Source organism: Poecilia reticulata, chromosome 1, assembly GCF_904066995.2.
Source record: "Poecilia reticulata chromosome 1, P_reticulata-male-v2, whole genome shotgun sequence".
NCBI classification, from domain to species: domain Eukaryota; kingdom Metazoa; phylum Chordata; class Actinopteri; order Cyprinodontiformes; family Poeciliidae; genus Poecilia; species Poecilia reticulata.
Genome location: NC_088830.1, coordinates 14263560 through 14285322, shown reverse-complemented (window position 1 = coordinate 14285322; position 21763 = coordinate 14263560). Strand labels below are relative to the sequence as shown.

Here is a 21763-nt window from a genome sequence, read left to right as displayed (position 1 = left end):
AGCTCTTAGGATTGTAAAGGTTGCAAATCGTATGCTTAAACTGTCAACTCCACCTCATTTTGTCCTGTTTTGAATTTATAAAACTCTGTTTTACAGTAACTGCTCTCTTACACAGCAGCACGACTTCACCTAAGCTCCCACCAAACATAATAAGCGTAGCTCACGGCAGGAAAAATGGAAAGACATTTTCAACGATGCTTGTTACGGCTCCTAAAAATGAATCAGAATCATCCGATGCAATCAGCAGGTCAAAACCAGAGATCTGAAATTGACCTCAAATCAGTGACTCAAGCCTGAACTGAAGCAGTGCGAACAGAAACCACAGAGACAGCTGTTTCCTCTGACACACGCAGAGATCAATGAACATGTTTTTGCGGTTATAGCTGCTTGAGGCCTGGAGATTTAGCGGCGTCTTTTTCTTCTATGAGCACCTGTGTTTATGCTCCCATTTCTCACTGATTTTGACAGGCGCTTTATGCCTTCTAAGAATCTGTACGTAAATCAAATTGTCCTTCAGAAACATTTTCTCTGGAACAACAGATTGCATCCTCAGAATATCCCCGAAAACCTTCAGCAAGTAAAGCGTCACCTGTAGACTATCCTCTCGCGGTGCAGATCCTCAAGGCCACAGCAGATCTCAGCAGCGTAGAAAAGGGCCCTTTGCTCGTCAAAGCCAGAGTTTCCCATGTTGTAGATGTGGAACTTTAAGTCACCACCATTCATTAAGGTCAAGACCAGGCACAGCGCGTCCTTGGTCTCATAGGCATAAGCTAGACTAACCTGGAGGAGGGAGGGAAAAAAACAAAGAGATACATTTACAGAAGCGGTAATGAACCTGGATCAGAGACCGGGTGGGAGGAGTTGGATAAAGAGAGAGAAATGAGAGGATGGGGCACAACTCTAATATCAGAGTTGTATAATGCTCCCCAAATATTCATCAATTATCCCAAATGGATTGTCAGGAACGTACACAACGTGAAAACCAAAGAAGACGTATCCCAGAGATGGAAAATCCATCTTGTTGCTCTCGCTCCATCATCAATCACTCTCCTTTTTCCTTCTTTCCCACAAGCCTCCCCCCTTCTCCTCACTTCCCTGCTGTGGGTCAGTGACACACAGGGTACAGTGTGTGCATGTGCAGTTGTGTAAAATGTTGCTGCCATCAGGAGGGATCCCATCTGCTATGGAGCGTGTAGAGGGAGAAAATACAAGGAGGGAAGGAAAACGTTCCTATGGGCCAAGTGAGCAACAAACATCCAGCATATAGAATTTTATTGTGTTATTTTATGGTACAATTGTAACAATAAAAATAAATGATCGCTTCTCTTTTAGGCAACTGTACGGCTGTGACTGCATGGTTCGGCATTCATAAAACCTCAAACACAAATACTACTTTTGAGAAACATACCCATTTGAAAAAGGAAACTTAAAAAAGTCAACTGATTTAGTAAAACTGGACACCGTAACTTAATTTAATTTTTAAATTTACTGACATTTATTGATGCTTTTGTGGAACAAATAGTAAAAACATCATTTCTGACGATACTGTAAGTTTAGTTTTGTATTTGACGTGATTAATAGAAATGTATCAAGGCAACAATAAATCAAAAATACTTACTGTGATAAGAAATTTTTCATGATAAATAAACAATGCAATAAAAGCCCACCACAAGGATGTAGTGTAATTTCACTATAAAAACATTAAATGACCCAAAAAACGGAGACAATCTAATCTGATTTTTGATTTTTAGCCGCCAATTGTCATTTTTATTCTATTCGCATTTTTCAATTTAGACTAAAGGATTCTGATAAGGATTTGAACAACCAAAAAAAAAAAAGAGTTAAAACTAGACAAAATGAACAAAATTCATCCATTCATCATCTACACCAAGGGTGTCCAAAGTCGGTCCTCAAGGGCTGGCATCCTACACATTTTAGTTCTCTCCCTGGTGGTAGTAACAATCTTTTCAGCTCGTCAGTGTTCCTGTTAGGCCTCTAATGAGTCATCATTTGATCCAGGTGTGCTAAACCAGGGAGAGAACTAAAACATGTAGGATGCCGGCCCTCGAGGACCAACTTTGGACAACCCTGATCTACACCTATTAGTTCTTGCAGGGGTTCAAACATAAGGCAACAACGCTATCAACTACTCTACCTTGCAGCCTTAAAATACAATTGTTTTAAATAATAAAAATTCATCAAATTACATATGTACATATAAAAAAGAAAAATCTATATCTGCAGTACTTACTGAACCACCTTTGAAATGCACAAGCACAAAAAATAGTTTTACCGATTAAATCCAAGCAAAACTTACTACTGCTACTTTCCTTTATACTGCCGTCTATTTTGTGCTTGCATCAACACTGATAGGGATATTAGAGTAAAGCGCAAGTCAAAAAGATGGGAAACAAACTGCACCACAGTGCGGTAGCGCTACCTCACTTCCCCTGCTACACACATCAGAGCAGAATCACCCCTGTGGCTCAAATTCCCATGTATCCTCCCACACTGAAAGCTCATTGTGTAAAACACGCAGCAGGCTAATGGTATGCATTGACTAATAGTATGCACCAATCACAAAAAGGTAAAGAACAATACTGAGAGAGAGGAACGAGGACTTGGAGAGAGCACTTGACTCTTCTCCTCGCTGCTGCTGTTTGGTCAGCGTTTCCAGGCAACTGTACTGCTCTTGTAGGTAGAGAGGCACATCAAGAGTCATCAGTTCTGCCTGCAGCACCCAGAACCAACACACACATATGCACACACACGCGCGCGCGCACACACACACACACGCGTAAAAAAAACATGTGCCAATCCCAGGTGACTGAAGCTGCAAGTCTGATGTTCAGCAACATACCCACTCCAACCTCTGTGTGCGAGTGTGTGTGTGTGTGTGTGTGTGTGTGTGTGTGTGTGTGTGTGTGTGTGTGTGTGTGTGTGTGTGTGTGTGTGTGTGTGTGTGTGTGTGTGTGTGAGAATGAGCATGCCTCTACCATGACTCACTCAAATCAAGGGCGCACAACATAACTCATGCTGCATCAGAAATCGACTAATCCAACACTCTGCACAACCTCAACACAGCCGTTGGCTACAAGTGGAGAGAACGAAGAGGCTTCGAGGCACAGCGCTGCCGAGCGAAACATCAATACCGTCGTTCTGCGACAGCCTGTACGCGTAACCACAGGGGACGGTCAAAGTGATTTCCACACAGCAATCTAAATCCGTATCAGAATCCTTTTTCAAATGCAATTCTTGTTGGATTGTTGTGAAAAAAGGACTCCAACATTGTGAAAGCACAAAATCTTACCAAGTGCTCTTGGTCTAGTTTGTGGCGCAAATATTTTAGTATGCTTGAAATAAGACAAAACTAATTTACAAGTAACGTTTCAGCAATAGATAGGAGCTTGTTTTAAATCAATAATTCATTAATATTGAAGAAAAAACTACTTGTTGGGGTAATCTGCCAGTGGAGAGCTACTTGTAAGACAAAACTAAGATATTTGCACAAGAAACTAGACCATAAATATTTGGTAAGATTTTGTGTCTGGCAGTGAAGTTGCTGCAGATGTCAAAGCTCTGATCTTTGTTCCACTACATTCCTAATGAAGTGCAAATCTTTACACCAAAATTATATGTGATCATTATCGAGAACAAATCTGAAAAAGGCCGTCTAGCAGTCCGAGTCATAAGACCACATGGGCAATACAACACAACATTATGTAATCCACAGCAATGAAGTCAATAACCACACACATACACACACATAGCTATTGCTTAGGCTATTGTGAGCATGAGTTCTGCAGGACATGCAGCATCGCCTTTTGAAAAGCGATGCTGCAATCCAAATCAAGTTTTATTTTTGTTTTTACAGTGATTTTTATGTCCAATCAATGTTGGTTGAACAAGCTAATTTATTAGTTGGTGGACAATAAAGATCAATATTAGACTACATTTTTTGTGCTCTATATTATCTCAGAATGGTCTGTCCATCCAGCTCGTCTGAGATTTAAAAGAATTATAAATATGTCAAACTTCCAACATTCACTGATTTATTTAACAGAAGTAAATCGTAGCAAAAGTACACGTTCTTCTCCTGCAGTGATGTATGTTTGTGTAAACACCTGGAGCAAATGGAAAGAGAAACACACATTCCTGGTTGTGCAGTTGAGCTTGAGAGTCGATATCAACATACAGCAGGGTAACTATATAAAACTAGGTATTTCCATTTCTTTTTTGATTGTTTTATTGGGAAGAAAACAAGTAAAAGGCTGATACGGGTAAAAACGTTTGCGTTAGCTAGAGCTTATGGACAGCAAGAGAAAAGAGAGCATTCAGAAACTGGACTTCATTTGACTTTTCCTCCCCCCAAAAAGTATGCAGCCGAGACCAAATATTTGCACACATTGTACGAGAAGAGGATCATCACTTCTCTGTTGTCTGACATGTAATCAAAATACAAGTTTTCTGTTTTTAGGTCAGTTAAATGTCTGCATCTACTAGGAGCCAGAATAAAAGAAAGAGAAGTTTTATTATTTCAATTTTCGGTGAATGCACACATCCCTTAATTATTTGATAGATCTATGAACTTAGTCTACTCATTCTCTCCCTCACAGACACAAACTTCTTAAGCTCTGACCAAATTTTTCCAAACGCCTGAGATCAGGGCTTTGTGATGGCCCCCATAAAACATTGGTTCTGTTGTCCTTAAGCTACTTTGTTAATAATTTGGTACTATGCTTATGATAACTGTCTGTTTTAAGCCTAAGCTTCAACTTCCTAGCTGAGAAAGTGTGCCTTCATCATGAGGCCATGTATTTTGTCAAACGTTCGGTCCACACATATCATGATGCTGCCAACACTGTACTTTACAGTTGGAATGATGTTCTCTGGTTTGTAAGCCTCCCCATTATTCTTCCAATCAAGGGGAATAATGTCCCACGGTTCTACTTTAGTCTCATCGGACCACCGGACGTGTCTCCAAAACTGAAGGTCTTTGTCCCTGTGTGCATTTGTAAACTGTAATCTGGCTTTCTTTGTTGTTTGTGGAGCAACGGCTTCTTCCTCGCCGAGTGGCCTTTCAGCCCAAAACCGGTACAGGACTCGTTTCACGATGGATGACGACGCTGTCGGGAAGATTCTGGCTAAATCTAGTCCAAGATGTTTGGATGTTTTTATGGGGTTTATACAAACCAAGACAGCTTTATCTCTGGGCCCTTCCTGGGTGGAATGATGGCAGGACATGCTGCTTACGCTTGTATGGAAATGTTTGAACAGATGAACAAATTGAAATAAAATACAAATCTAAAGAATGCAGTCAATATTCTGGAATTTAGAAAATAGAAATAATTTTATCAATCCCAACCGACTCATTTCATGTCAGACACTGAGAATGCATTTGGTTTTAAGTGTGTGTTTATCTGCAACGCAGTCTGACTTGCAGACGATAGCATAAAACCATGACAATTTGTTGGCAAGAATAAATGTTCAATCAGTTTCAAGGAAATACTAAAACATTTGAGGCTGACGGCATGCTGCAAATAAACCCAAATTTTAGGTGTTTGCATCCTCTACATAAAATACTGAATATGACTTTGATTTAATGAATTCGAGGAACATAAGTGGTCCGAATGTTTACGTGTTCCTGAAATCATTCAAGACATTATTTCTGTGGTTTTGTTGTAATAAATCTCTCTCCTTAAAGCCAAACAAGCAGAACTCCAGTTTTGCTGCATCCAACTTTTAGCAGGTGACGATTAAAGGATTTGCAAACACGTCATTTGTTTTCATTTGCAGGATCCTGCAGCCGCAAGCGCCAGGCATGCATGCATACAACACAGATGCAATTCAGGGAAAGGTTGAATAAGAAAAAAAGTCGTACTTACTACAAAACTACTGTTAACTTTTTCTAATATGCGTTTTTCGTTTAGTGCCATTGCTTCACCTTTTCTCTTCTTCACCCGTTTCTTTTCCAGCTTTTTACAGGCGTACATCTTACCGGTGGCACGTACTTGGCAGGCACAAACCTGAGAAAGCGAGCAAAATGGGCTCATGTGAATCTGAACATGAGCCTTTCTATTTAAATATTAAATATTACACAGTTACACAACAATCAACCTGATCTTACCTCGCCAAATCCACCTTTTCCTAGTACTCTGTAATGTCTGAAGGTATTTTTGGTTACAGGTTGCCTGCAGGGATAAAAAACAAAAACAAACAAAAAAAATAAATTAATTAATTAAAAAAAAAACAAGAAGAAGATGTTAAAAACGGGAGAGAAAAGTGTTAAAGGAGAGAAAAGGGGCTTAATATACCAGCTGATGTCACTCTGACACACCATGTGATGTAGCAGACAGATTAATGGTCTAATTTATTATTAATCCACTCTGATGACTGCTGTTTCCATCCTGCTCTTTTCCTCCAACCATTATGCAAAGTATAAATTATTAACCTCTCGCAGAGACAGACTGATTGGCAGCCCCACCTTTATGTATTAGAGCAAACATTGCTGCTGCTACTTATATGACTAATAGGCTCTGGTGTCAGCCATTTTCTAAGACCAAGAGAAAGCAGTACAGTCTAAATGTTCTCCATAAACAAGATCACAGTGGATGCTTTGCGTTTGCCGGCTCTACCCACCTTTCCAACCATTTCCACTGCAGGAAGCGAGAAAAGTACATGGACTCCTGGTAGGAGGAAAATGGAGCTCCGCTCAGATAATCGCGAACTATTCTGGAGGGGGGAGGGAGAACAGAAAGAGGGGTTGTGATTATTCTGATAAGACGAACTTCTCACCAGGCTGCAGAGCAACATTAAATCACAATCTACTCCCCAGCATGTGTTTACGTTTGTGCAGCCCTGTAATTTTGTGCATTGCTGGCTGAGTTACTGTTCACAGCAACTTTCAGTGGAAAGATAAAAAAAAACAAACAAAAAAAACAACAACAACCAGGTTTTAACACTGTGAAAAATACAAACTGCCTTTGAACTGGGTCGGGATATGATTTTACACAGAACAGTAAATATAATGTAACTACGAAGTCAATGGGGAAGTGGGTTGTGTTATTTGAACACATCAAACAAAAATCTAGACCTCAAAGAAAAAAAATTTAGAAAATGCTTTGTGGATTTCACACTTAAAACGTAAAGTGGCACTGCCTCTTGGGAAAATGTCAGAAAACTGACAATCTGGGAAGATGAGTTGGCTCTTTTCTTTGACTTCTGTAACACTCCCTTCATATGTAAGTAATAAGCTGTGCTGTGCTGCCCAGACAAGGCTGTACAGTGATAAAACATTATGATGCTTCAGAATAAAGGCAGCTCCAGGTTAGAGCAGAAATCTGGGTTGTGGACGACAAAGCACGCTTTAAAAATGTAACTCCTCTGTCACGATAAATTTTACTGGACAATTAATTGTCTCAGAATACGATAATATTGTTATTTTGAGATCATTTTTCGAGTAATATAACAGTAATGGAATAATATTGCAAGTACAGCGTCTCTCAGACCAATAAACTTTAATTTCTAACAATCACTTAACACTGTAACTGGAAAACATTTTAAACATCCACACTAAAACAAAACACACACATTTGCTGAAGTCTCTGTAGACACAACCACCCTTCAAAAACGGGGACAGTTGAGAGCTGCAGGCTGAAGCCATTTGTCATTAAGAAAGAGAGACATGAGAAAAACAAAATCATGCAAATGGGAATTAACAAGCTCATTTTAATTTATTATGTGATTAATTGACTTGTTGCTTATTGTGGCAGGCTTACGTCACAATCATTTGAACTAAAATAATTTGAAATAAATAAGTTAAATAAAACTTAAAAAAAAACTAAAGTTAAGTAAAATAGAAATAAAGTAAAATAAAAGTGTCACAAGATGGGAAATATTTCAGTACTGTCAAACTATGCAATGGTATTTATGACATATTACTTAATACAATCCAAAGACCAGCTGTAAAATACAGAATATTTGTAACAAATAAGTAAAATAAATGCAAAAAGCTTTAACCATGATAAATAAGATGACCTGGACAAGTGGACAGTCCATTACAACAGCAGAGAGAGAGGACGGATCAGCACACATGTCTAAGTAAGGAAGAAAATTAACCTCACACGTTTGTTTTGGCACTGCAGGAGGAAGCCGGAGTACCTGGCGAGAACCCATGTATGCTTTGGGGAACATGAAGTCTCGGCAAAGAAATGCTGTGTGGGATTTGAATCTAGAACCTTCCTGCTCAAAACCTTAAATACAGCAAAATACAGTTTATTCTGCTAAATGATGTATTATTTAATAAGATAAATCATCCATATAATTTACACTCAAGCTACACGTTTACATTTCTGTTAAAGTTTTTGCCACAATATTTCACAATAAATCTTGAAATAACTTCAGATCTTCCACAACTGTGGTTTGATCAACTGCTGTCATCTCATCAACATCAAGCAAATTTCTGCAGGTACAGAAAACCGTAACACTCCTCTGTTCACAAAACCTGCGAGTTACAGAAAAAAGCTCTTTTTTTTAACTCGCTACTCACAGACAGAAGCTAAAGTCAGAGCAAATGTCCGACCTCTATATCCAAAATGATGACGTGATGCTGATGTTGGGTTCAAAAATTTTTTCCCCAACCATAATTTGAAAATACTTTAACACTAAGCAAGGCAAGTAAAGCTGCCTGTGGTCAGCGCTCGCTGCTTTGACCAAAACCCTTCAGAGTTTCCACAAGGAAAGCCCCCCTGCTGAGATAGAAAGAAACATATGCTATGTCTCTGTGCAGCACAGATTCTCTGTGTATGAGAGTAATATACATACAAGCTGTCAACAGGATTTCAGGAACACAATCCCTCCGATTAATATCTTTCCTCTTCAAATCTTCCTGGTTTAAAGCTTAAAGAGCCACGCCATGACCAAGCTGCGCTGGATCATGGTCTATGTGGCGCAAACGGAGAGAGAAGAGAAATGAGAGGATGAGGGAAAACTGCACTGAAGGGTGACACTATGCTCAGGCTATGACATAACACTATGTTGGACAGGACAGGAAGGAATATGCAGGAGCGAGCAAATGTTCTGCCAGAAGTCACGTTTCCTACAGCTGAGGCACGGCACTTCATTTAAAAACACGGAGGGAATCTAAAAGCAGAATGATCGTGGAGAAATGGAAACTTGAGGAGTCAAACTTTTCTGCTTTTCTCTTAAATTGTCTTTATTCCACAATTTAATATTTTCTTCTTTTTCCACTCATTTTCTGCCCAGTCCTGGACAAAAGAAGATTGTTTGAGAAACTTTGCTGAAGTCCCTTTAAAAGATCTCAAGAAAATCTACTCGCAAGCAAAGTAGGGTGAGCCAAGACTTTTGTACCTGCCAGGTGATTCATTCAAAAGTGGACAACCTAAGAGGGTGTAAAATATGGAAATGTCCCTCGAGTCACAATACAGCCACTAAATCCTTACACAAACATGAAACATGTTTCCAGGAAACAGGTTGGAAGAAATAAAACAGTCTGCTGGCGAGAAAATATCAACAACATATTTGAGGTGTACAAGGTTAGCTGCTCTAATGAGCGCTCGCTCTCTAGAACCACCGAGACGCTGAAGTGTCTCGAAAACACACATTGGAGCAGATCATCTGTGGTTAAATCGTCAACAGAAACACCGGATGGTACGGAAAGAGGTCAGAGTTGGATCCCAGTATTCCCAGTCTGATTTTCATCAACCTGTGTGGTTTATATGAGCCTCGTTTCCAACCAGCCGTGAAGACATTCAGAAAGATAAATCCATCAGCAGTGCTTCAGTTGACTTTGGAGCCGGTGCTTAGAAACCGTATCAGCAGACAACCAGAAAGAGTAAAATCAGGACTTATTCACCACGATTAAATGATCACGACTGTCCATTCATTATACGACATGACAAAAAAAAGCAAACAAACAAGAAATGAACTGCTGTACTGACGTTAGGTAAAGCTCTAAACAGTTTGTGTCCAGGATGTGTGGACTCAGCAGAGATTTTAACTTCCCTTTTCTTTATACTGGACCTGTACCAATTCTGGATGGAGGAAAGATAGCCCTGATTATACAACATGACGAGGCCTGTCGCAATAAACAATAACTCAGTTAACCGCATGATAAATTAAAACAAGCTCAATATTTTCTATTTGCCTGATTTATCGTTTTTTTCTCTTTTTTTTCTCTCTTTCCACCAAAAACTGGATGTTAAACCTTTTCAATCTGGTGTTTTGCTCTCAACTGGCAATTTTTTAAGGAAAATATTGTTTGCAGACACTTCATAATTAATTTAATTGTTGTTTCTGTTGTTTTGTTTGTTTATTTTGGATATTTAAAATCTCTTCCTATTCCAGTGTTAAATGTTCATCCGAATTTAAAGTTTATTAATCTTTGAGGATGTGTTCTTGCATTAGTATGCCGTCTGGAACAATTTATCGTCCAGCAATTTATTTATTTTTTTGTCATTTACATGACTGTTATATTCACAAGTAAAAAATGTTTTTACAATATTGCCACAATACCAAAAAATTATGATACAAAAGGTCCATTTCAGCAGCCATGATATTATTCCGGCATACTGGGAGCTGAAATCAATCTACTGAATGCTTAAGAAATAGCAACCTATATGAGAAAAACAGAATTACCGATGAAGAAGAAAATGGATTTATGCTTCATGTTTTATTTTGTAAACCAAAAATCCTCCAGAATTCACATATTAGTAAATCTAGTCCACCTGCATGTAGATTGTAAAATAATGTGCCAGCTAATGCAAAAGGAAGATTTTTTTCAAAGGTTATATGATAATATCAAGCCCACCAGTTACTGTGCCAAATTTCTGCTAATTTATTCAAGCAAACCAGTGATACACCTGGAACATACATCACCTGTAACTTAATTGTTCTCAGTTTTCAGCTTTAACTGCATTTATCAGAGAACAAAACGTTATATATGAATTACTGATGACCTTGACATCATGTGTTACTACCACGTACATGATGCAACGTACCATGAAGGTCATGGTTTTTCCGGCAGCACTTATTGAGGTAAAACAAAGTTAGACAGCAGTATACAAGTAATAGTGTGTGTGTGTGTACATGAGTGCAGTAAAAAAGAGCCAGTCTGTTTGCTTCCTCTGGCTCTCAGCGGAGGAAGCACAAACACCTGCACCGGCGTGCGTGTTTGTCAACCTGCGCGTACGAGGAAGACTGAGGTGACTGTTGTTTCCATGCCAGCCGTCCGGATGCTTTCCCTGCCCAGTGCTGCGTTTGTGCGTGCGTGCGTGTTTACGAGTGTTGCATAACCCCAGGTGTCAGCTGTCCCGCCATTACCAAAGACGAGAAGGTGCCGCGAGAACACAAACCGTCCCCAATGGAGCCGCTGGCTCTGTACACTGACGGCAACAATCGATGGCAGAGGTAAGTCGCGAGCGATCTATACACGTTTTGTTGCTGCGCGCAAGTCCAATCGCAGCTGGAGGACGAGGGCTGAGTTTCAAGACTTACTTGGTGCAGTCGTTGAAGAGCTCCTTGCATGGACTCTGCTCCAGCCTCTCCCGGCACCGAGCGATAACGTCCTGGGGAATGTCGGGTAGATGGGCTGCCGACTGGAAGGAGACAAAGAAACACAAGATGAGACGGGGGGGGGAGGATTCACTTGAAAATAAAGTGGGTTTTAAAATACTTTACACCAGTAATGTATTGATGATACATAAACATTTTCCACTCTAAAATTATCAAAGTTTTCAGTCATGTTTAAAATAAAATACAAGTTGCCTGTGAGCCTCTGTGGACAGAACAGAAGTGAACAAGAAGGGGAGAAAGAGAAAGAAAGACAGAAAGTCAGAAAAAGAAAGCAAAAGAGAAAAAGAAAGAGTAAGAACAGAGAGTAAAGAAGGAAAACAAAAGAGCAGAAGAAGGAACACGAGGAAGGAAGAGAGGAAATGAGGAAGGAAGAGAGGAAGTAAAGAAAGAAGGACGGTCAAAAAGAATGAATGAAGGACAATATAAATATAAATAAAAAAAATGTCATTGTCTGTTTGTCTTTTTCACTCTGTAATACAGATCAGGGAAATACTGAAATCAGACATCATTGTTTTCCAGATTGTGTAGAAATCCTGGGCACAATTTGATCAACAGAGAATGACAAAGATAATTTAGTCCCACCAAAGTTCACTTTGGATATGGATTACACTAAATCATCCCTAGCACTCTCTCCTAAGTAATCTGAAATTAGCTGTAGCCATAAAGGACAGTAAAATCCATCAGCGTGACCAAACACATTACTGGAAAGCTTAGTTTGGTGGAAATCACTGCAGTGACAATTGCAAGAACACAAAGTTGTGTTTCTCACAGCACAGTAATTTCATTATCTGCTGATCCTCACAAATGGGGGGGGAAATGTTTTGCATCTGTACAACGTGAAGCCATCAGGGCAAACCTGCATTTTCAGATATAAATTACTTAACACTGACTCTTACAACGCCTCGCTGGAAGTTTAAGATGTAAAACCGCGTCAACTGGTTCTGAATCAGAGTAAACATGTTCATGCGTCTTACCCCGTTATTAAAGTATGTGTCTAATACATTCAGTCCACAGTCCCTCCTCTTCTCGTCGGGAGCTAGCTGGTACATGGCCTGTCGGAGGAGAAACAGACACGTGAGCAGCAACGCCATGCTAAGCCACGCTCGTTCAGCCATCTTTAATACTTCTCCAAATAAGGGGAGAGAGAGAGACGGGCAGAATGGGAGGCCCTGAATCCAGAAAAAAAAAATAACGGGATAAGAAGAGAAAAGGAGAAAGTAATGAAAGGAACTCTGCGAAACGACAACTTTATTCATCTTCACGCTTCATTTGTTACAATTGTTGCCCGACAGAATGACGGGCTGCGCCTCTGGTCAAATATGGCCGTACGTGGGGAAACGGTCTGGGAGTTTGACCACCTCCAGCCGCCTGTTTTGTTTGAAAACAAGCTCTGCAGAGAGGAAGAGGACCGAGCGCTGCAAATATGCATCACAGCAACGTGACACTCCGGAGGGGAAACGGCAGAACACACATAACGCTAGAGATTTATTCAAATAGGTGCATTTTTAGTGCTTGCAATGAAAAGTCTTACCAAGTATTTTTGGTCTAGTTTCTAGTGTAACGATACTACACTTGAAATGAGACAAAGCAAATTGTTCAGCAACACATAAGAGCTTGGTTAAAGTAAGTAATTCCTTAATATTGATGAAAAGTACTAGTCTGCCAATGGAACAAGACTTTTTTTTTCTTTTTTTTCTATAAGTTGGAAAAAATCTGGCACTAGAACTTTTTCCATTTCATATCATACTATTTCTTGAAATTGAAAAGTTACTAGTTAGTTTTTAGTCTTATTTTACAATATTTGCATTCAAAACTAGACCAAATACACTTGGTGAGATTTTTTGTGTTTTTGCAGTGTGCCTGCACACCGTGAAAACCCCTAACATAGGTCCTCATTAAACAGGCACGACCCCCCTCACCCCCTGTGTTTCCTTTCTTGCATACCACCAGGGGCCTAGACACAAGCTCGGGCCTGTGTTTGCTTGCTCACCCAGGGGAACTGCCTCTGACGTGGGACTGACCTCATGGAGGAGTGCAGAGAGGAAGAGGAGGGGTCTGCTCTTTAACAACCAAAGTCACTAATCACCCACCCATGCAGGCAGAGCGCCGGTTTACCGCTCCCATTTCTCGTTCTGCACGGCCCGATGTAGGCCAAGACCCAGCTGACAGATGGACGATGTGAGGGAAAAACACGACAAGCAAGAGAGCATCTGGGACAGCTGTGGGATTGTCAAAGGCCGCGAAGGGAAATTGTTAAAGTATTTGGTCAAAATTTAAGTCAGACAGACCAAAACAAAGTTATGTGGGAATTTTAAAGAACAAAATGGAAATAATTTATACAAACAGCATAATTACAAAATAATAAAATCAAGCAATAGAAACATTTTTCCACATCTGTTTGTTTCAATATAAAAGTTAAGATGTTTGTCTGTGTCTGGTGAATTTCTGCTCAAAACTAGCTTGTTCTTCATTCACGGTGCATAGAGTATCCAGAAATTTCACTAAAGAGAAGCCAAACTCCATATTAAAAAGTACAAAAGTACAGTGTGGTAAAAATAATAACCGAGTAAATGCAAATACATGCTACCAAACTCTGCTCTTACCACAGCGTCCATGAAGTCGATGCAGCGCTTCAGCTCTGGCCGGGTGTCACAGTACTGACGGAACAGCAGCCGACCGATGGGCTGCTTCTCACATAGACTGGTGAAGTCCCTCTCTGCAGGGAGAAACACAAGGAAATGAAATGTAGCGGCTGTCCTCCAGCCTGGTTCAGGTTACCTCTGAGGGAAATGACAATCACTACGTTTCTGCTGCGTAGCCATCAGCTTTTGGCCCCTCAACATTGTTGGCGGACTGCCGTCTTGTCGTTCATGCGTAGTAACACAGTTTTGAAATATGTTTTACTTCACATCTGTCTTCTGAGGAGGCAGACCTTTATGCAATCGCTTAAAGTGGGCGTGAGCAGCAATTTACCCTGCTTACTAAAGGAAAATGTGTTTTTTCTTTGAACGCCAACTTCCAAATTCAGCCCTTCGACCTTCCAGCAACCAATAATCTAACAGAGACTGTTACATTTAATAAGAACATTTTGTAATAACCTCCCAATAAGATTATAAGATTATTATAATGCTATGTCATTGGCAAAGCATTGCAAATCTTTTGAAAATCAAAAGTTTCAACCATATTTTTGACAACCGGGACGATTTACCGACACCAAAACTCTATTGCGTTCATCTTGATTGATCTCTTTGAGGAGCGCAGAATGTATTCTGGCCTCAAGACATTCCCAGGCTAGAGTGGGAAGTGATGGTCTCTCCGGCAGGTGGTGAGTGTTCGCTGTGGCCTCCTGTACAGCAGGACAAACCTCCAAGGAAGACGGCCGGGAAGCATCCCGATCGGATGACCAAACCATCTGGACCGACTCCTTTTTAATTTGAGGAACAGCAGCTCTGCTCTGGTACTCCTCACACCGTCTCTATAAGGCTGAGCTCATTTCAGCTGCTTGTAGCCTTGTTTCACTCATGATACACATCTCACAAAAATAGGTGAAAGATAAAAAAAAAAAAAAAAACCGAGAGCCTTTCCATCTTGGCTTAGGTTTTTTATTCCCCACCACCACTAAAAGCTGCTGCACCTCCCACATTGCTGCAACCAATCTGTCATCAATCTCCTGCTTCAACCTAAAATCCCTTGGGAATAAGACATCAGGACAAGCATGGAGCATTTTGTATGAATTATCAAACCACATGATGGATGCATAACTTTTACCATGTCTCAAAATATATTACTCGTTTGAATTTTTACAGTATTTAAAAAAAAAGATTAAACGTATGCGGGAACTAATTTACAGCAGTTTGTTTGAGGACAGTATAAACTTGTATCGTCTTGACAGGAGAATATAACTCAAATATCACTGTGAGACATACTAGGAAGTTAGAATCATCTACTGTAGCGTTATGTAGTGGATATATCATTACTATAGTGTAGTGTATAATCTGTTCTTATCTGAATTCATCTGTTTATGAACTTTATGACGTCTCATTTTTGATCTGTGGTGTTTAATGTTATAATGGGCCACAGTTCACAGCTTTACAAGCCTCACTCTCCTGTAGAGGTTTCCTACAACCTGGTTGCATTTGTGTCATTTCAAGACCCATGACCGTGTTCATGGGAATATTTGACCATTCTCCCAGAAGTCCATTTGTGAGCTCAGGCACCAATGTTGGAGGAAAAGTTTTTGCTTTGAGCTTCTGCTCTAATTAATTCAGAAATGGTTATATAGAGATAAAGTCTGAACTTTGTGAAGACAAGTCAACTTCCTCACCAAACTCACACACCCATGTCTTTAAGGTATAACTTTGTGCTCTCTGCCACATAAAGAGACGATCTTCAACTGTTCCCGTAGAGTTGGGATTATGAAATTGTCCAAATCATCTTAATACACATAATCCTCGCTCAAACGAACTTTACATTTGACACAATGGAAGCTGCCATCTTGGCAGATGTCATACTACTCAGACTCGTCCTATTGAACATCAGTTTCCTGAAAGTGACCCATTCTCTCACTAATATTTGCAGAAGCTGTCTGCATGCCCTTTATGCACCTGCGGCCCTGGAAGAGGCCTACAGAAAAAGACAGACATGCAAATTAGGTTTTTTTTTTCCAACATGCCTTGGAAACAAATCAGACAGATTGTATTGATGTTTTCTGTTGGCATGTCAGTCTGGTTTTTTTCCTGTGCAGCTGGTCACATCTTATTAGAACCAATTGTGTCCATTTGACTCATATTTCCTCTTTTACCAAATGAGGAAGAAGACTCGGGTCGCTCTGTAGCATTGGCTGACGGTCAGGACAGATCCACACTCACACAGAGACACACACACAAAGCAAACACAAAAACACAAATGCGTGTATTTGTAGAAACAAGGGGAGGAAGAAAGACAGTTGCAACAAATAAAAAATTAAAATAAAAAACCCCCCAAAAGAACCCCACCAACTCTTTACAGTAGTTCTTTTATTTTAAAAGCATCATGTCCTCTTCTTTGTAACTCACAGCGCCACTTTAGACCTCATCACTGTGGGAAATCCAATATTCTCAAACGACTGAATTAAAAAAAAAAAAAGAAACCATTTGAGATTTTTATTACTTCCTTGTAAACAAGACAGCCACAACATTTTAAATCCAATTGCAAAAGTTCTCGCCAACACATCTTTAAATCCACGAACACTTTATGCTCACTTTTGATCCTTTACCACAATCCTTTGGAGGTTTGTGCACGTCTGCATAAAATGAGCAATTCCCTCTCAGATTATTAGAGGGAATCTGAACGATAATAAAAATCAGGGCCATTTGTTTAAACAATACAGCACTTCTCCTCATGTGAAAAAAAAATTATGTATGACATTTATAATTGATCGTCTAATAGATAAGCGGCATGAGAAACACGTTTATGATCAGACTGTTTGCTGGGAAACTATGTACAAAATGGGAAAAGATTTGTAGTTGTGAAAAGACGGCATCGGTGTTTTTGTGTTCAGAAATATTTTCTCCTCATCCTGGCTTCACTCAGCGTCCAACCTAATGTGCACCGATTCTCAGATGTGCAGCAGATCTCCTTACTGGTTGCACCGACATGCTGCAGACTGGAGAAAATTACTGTTGAAAAAAGAAAAAAAATCACTCACTACTGCAGTTAAATGCTTAAAAAGAACAAGAAGGGAAAAACTTAGAGAGGTAACTATTTACCCAAAACAAAGACCGCTTTAATCACAAAGGTTTATACTTGTTGACCGTACTGGGCCTGAAAGCGGTGACAGCTGGAAACCAAATATTTACCATTCAGATATTCATTTGTTGGGTCTTTCGAAGAGCAAACTGCAGCGCTCTGCTCAGAGCACGCGCAAGAAAAGTTTCAGTAGTGAGTTTATTGCACTTATGGGGATGGAACTGTATGACACACAGCTATTCAACGTTAAATGAGCCTACACTTTTATGTTTCGGATCAGCTTCCTAATATTTTGAAATTTAAGTACAGGCCTGAACAGCAAGGCAGAAGGTAGAACCATTGCTTTGCAGCAAGAAGGTCCTGGTTTTGAATTCTGGTCCCGAGGATTTCTGCAAGGAGTTTCCATGTTCTCCCTGTGCATGCGTGGGTTCTCTCCAGGTACTCTAGGTATAATGTCAAGTAATCATACACAACCGTAAACATCTTGAGGATGTTGAGTCACTGTATTGTTTGGGAAGTTGATGAATTCAGTGTTCAGGTGGGCATCAACTCCAGAGCAAAAGCAAAAGATCATAAGATGCTGGTCGAAGAGGGTAGGATGGTGTTATTGTCCACAATGAAACAAGAACTGGAATGCCACTCAGCAATTAAAAAAAAAAAAAAGACATTAATCCAGGGACAGGATCAAATAAAAATCCACATTTTAGTTTGCATATAAACTCAGAGACAAAGAACTTCAGAGACATCTTCAGAGACAGATTAAGGTCTAAGGAAACTAAAATTGGAGTACATGTGACCGTATTGGCTGCTGTAACATGAGGATAAATTAGGAAGTTTGCACCATTCCAGCTAACGTACAGCGGTGGCGGCATCATGACGATGCAGTGATTTTACATCAAGGAGCGACTGAAAACTTTCATCAAATAGATGGAATCATGAGGAAAAACATTATGTGGAAATATTGATGTAACAACTTTAAACATCAGTCAGAAAATTAAAGTTTGGACACAAGTGGGTCATTAAATAGACAATGACCCAAAATCACACAGATTAGTTACAGAGTGGACTGAACACAGAAAAATTAAATCCAATCTGAGGAATAAGAAGTATTTAGTGTTAGTATTCAGTAGCTACAAATACTAATTAAATGTATGCCACATCTGAATTGAAATACGTTTCTAAAGATTTTATCTTCAAAATACTTTTATATTATTCAAACATTTAGTAAATATAGCTAACTTTGGTAATCCATTCAGATCTAAACAGTGAAACCGTACTCTGATTAAAAGTGTTAAACCAGCATTTACTTCTAATCAGAAAATATTTACTTCTCGGCCCCTAAATCATGTGCGCTTTCTTCCAACATTGTCTTTACTATGATGCTTCTTGCACAACCATTACAATTTTCTAATGTTTTTTTTTTTTTTTTTTCCATTTTAGCAGTAGACTGAAAACTGGAGCCTGGCTACAATTACACTGGAGGATATACAAATGATTTTAGTATGCATGTTTTCATAACTTCTTCTACAAACAAGTCATTTCTCTAAAAGCCACCCACTGACACATGTTGGGATTGACACAGAGAATGTGGATGTTGGATGAGAAACATCAGCTGAAAATATTGCTGGATAAATGCTGTGTCATATATGAATATTATCATTATGTGATCCAAGACCTTAAGAAAAACATTGGCTTCTGTCTTGTTTTCAATTAGCCAGTTGAATTTTAACTCTACTGTCAATGTTTCTCAAAAAATAAAAATAAAAATCTCTGTGTGCAATAGAGACTTCACCCAAGTCCTGACTAAGCTGCAAGAGTCGCACAGGAAAATGAGAAGGAAGCATTATATGGTTGGGCAATCACAGGCAAGGCTGAGTAATTTGTCTCTACCACTGAATTAAGCGGCAATTTCAACTTAATTAAAACTCCAGTTTAGTTCAAAATGAAGTGGGTTAGTCAGATGATGAATGGCAGTCAAGCACGCACAGTTCTTTGAGCATCTATAGCAACATGCTAAAGTGTTCAGACCCCCCAACTTTTTACAATCACAGTGCGTTTTATTGAGTCTGTTATAAACTAATGCAAAGTAGCAAATTTTCCATCTACTTTGAGAAGTAGATGGAAAATTATGCATCGTTTCTTTTTTTTTCTTTTTTACAAAAAATCTGGCAAGTGTGCGTTGTAGCTCCCTTTACTCTGATAAGACCCAATGTCATCAATTTAGATAACACTACTGTGTATTTTTTCTCAGCAAAGCGCCAGCTGTTCTCTGACGGCCTTCGAGGTTTGTTAGATAACATTAGTGAACGTACGGCATCGTGGTGGCCAAGGAGAACATCAGACAGGTCAGGGATTTACATTTACAGCAGGACTAGGTTTTGAAGCTATGTATCCCAAGCCTTGAACGTCTCACTGAGCACCGCTCTGTCCATCACTTGGAAAAGGAGAGTATGGGACAGCTGCAAGCCAAGATATGGCCGTCCACATAAGCTGCATGAGACAAGGTCAGTATTATAAGGGAAGCAGCCGAGAGGCCCACGGTGACTCTGGAGGAGCAGCAGAAACCTACAGCTCAGGCAGGAAAACTCGTCAACAGCACAGCTAATACTTAACAAGTACAGAAATCTGGCCGTTATTAAAGAGTGGAAAGTGGCCAATTAACAACCCTAAAACCAGCCAGGATGATCTTAAACCAAAAGCCAGAGTTACAGTGAAATACTTCAGATCAATGCAAATTAGCATGCTAAAATTGACCAGTAAAAGTTGAGATCGATTGACAAACTGTGGCAAGACTTAAAAAATGTGAATTGAAGATAACTGATAAAGTCTGAGCTATTCTGTAAAGGAGAATGTCAGAAATCCAAGCGTCTAGATGTGCAAAGCTGACAGACATTCACCAAAAGCATGCTGCACTTTTTCATAAAAAAAAAAAAAAAAAAAAAAAGCACAAACTTTTTGTGTTGGTGCATCACATAAGATCGCAGACAAATTAAAGCGTGTGATTGCAATGTGACAGAATGCGGAAAAAGATCTAAGCCTGCGAACACTTTGTGCAAGGCGCCATACTGAGCTAAGCAATGACCACGTCTCTGAACTGCTATGCAAGAGAAACTTCTAAAACTGGTTTCTCAACATTTCACCAACCCTCTGGAATGTAAATTAGAAGAAGGATGTGGGCTTGTCACGATCAAAAACAAAAATTGCTGGACAATAAGTTGACCATTTTCAAAAACAATAATGGTAATGGCATAATAATGCAAGCAAGTCATCTCAAAGATCAATAAACTCTCAATTTTAATGAATATTTAACAGTGGAACTGGAAGACATTTTAAATATCCAAAATAATAAGTAAACAAAACAAAAACAACGGAAACAATGAATAAAAATGAATTATGAAGTTTCTGTATCAAAATAATTCTTAAAAAAAATAAATAAATAATAAAAAAAAAAGGAGCTAGTTCAGGCCAATATACCAGACTGAAGTTTTGGTAGAAAGAGAACGAGAAAAGAGAAAAACGATACATCCTGCAAAAGGAAATTATTGAGCTTTCAGTTTTAATTTATCACGCGATTAATTGATTTATTGTGGCAGGTCTAATGTGGCTTTTCATATGGTCCATATGGACAGCTGGCCAGGGCAGCAGTAAAGAGAGGGGCACACCAGGAACTAGAAAATAACATTTATCTTACCTGTCAGGTAGGACCTGAACACCTTCACTACTACCTGTATGCATGTTCAGCGGAGTAAGTTTCCCCAGCGTCAGTGAGTACTGGGAACCAAGTTACGCGTTTTCTACAGGAAGAACAATTGCTGGCATTTTAATTGGTTGGCGGGACAAATATATCTACTGTATAAAACTGAACAGCAGAAAAAAAAAAGCTGGATGGATGGAGATAACGAAGCACAGAGGTCTGAGGCGAGCAGACAAAGAGGCAGCAGCACGTATAGAGGAATCTGGGTTTACCAAAACTACCAGTCGCTTGTCAAGGTTAAGGTCAAACGCCTGACATTATCGAGACACAACAAAGACACTTCTATCAGTCGCTTTACTGTATCCTTGCACATAGCTACACGTCTACCAGCTAGATTACACAAGGGGGAATGTTTTGATCTCGTGCTCCACTCGATAGGGAAATTACACAACAGGGTGCATGAAATGCTGACATATGTAAACTCCTACAGCTGGGGAGCGCACACTCACACCTCCAGTCCAAATCTGGATGTCAAAGTTCTAGTTCTAATGGGAACGAGAACACATTCTGCCTTTAAGGTGTCTTGAGAACCGACAGATTCAGGGGGTTGTGCGAGTTATTTTGTGAGGGTTGTGTGAAAAAGCTGACAAGAAGCACAATCAGTGCTGAGTAAGATACCACCAAAGGGAGTATATATACACCTACATCCCTTTCACTCGGGCCCGCTCTTATCCATCCTGTCCTCAAAAG

The 21763-nt window shown here is 39.6% G+C and overlaps 1 protein-coding gene across 2 annotated transcripts in view; it reads right to left on the bottom strand.

Annotated features, from left to right (window-relative positions):
• The window catches only part of grk4 (G protein-coupled receptor kinase 4), a 58281-nt gene that overhangs the window by 11988 nt on the left and 24530 nt on the right, over positions 1 to 21763 (bottom strand). For both annotated transcript variants that reach the window (XM_008408554.3, XM_008408546.3), the window contains exons 3-9: positions 14196 to 14308; positions 12567 to 12644; positions 11515 to 11615; positions 6640 to 6732; positions 6128 to 6191; positions 5886 to 6026; positions 590 to 780 (exon numbers count right to left, since the gene is read on the bottom strand). In XM_008408554.3, the coding sequence (XP_008406776.1) occupies positions 590 to 780; positions 5886 to 6026; positions 6128 to 6191; positions 6640 to 6732; positions 11515 to 11615; positions 12567 to 12644; positions 14196 to 14308 (781 nt within the window). The remainder of the gene's footprint in view (positions 1 to 589; positions 781 to 5885; positions 6027 to 6127; positions 6192 to 6639; positions 6733 to 11514; positions 11616 to 12566; positions 12645 to 14195; positions 14309 to 21763) is intronic.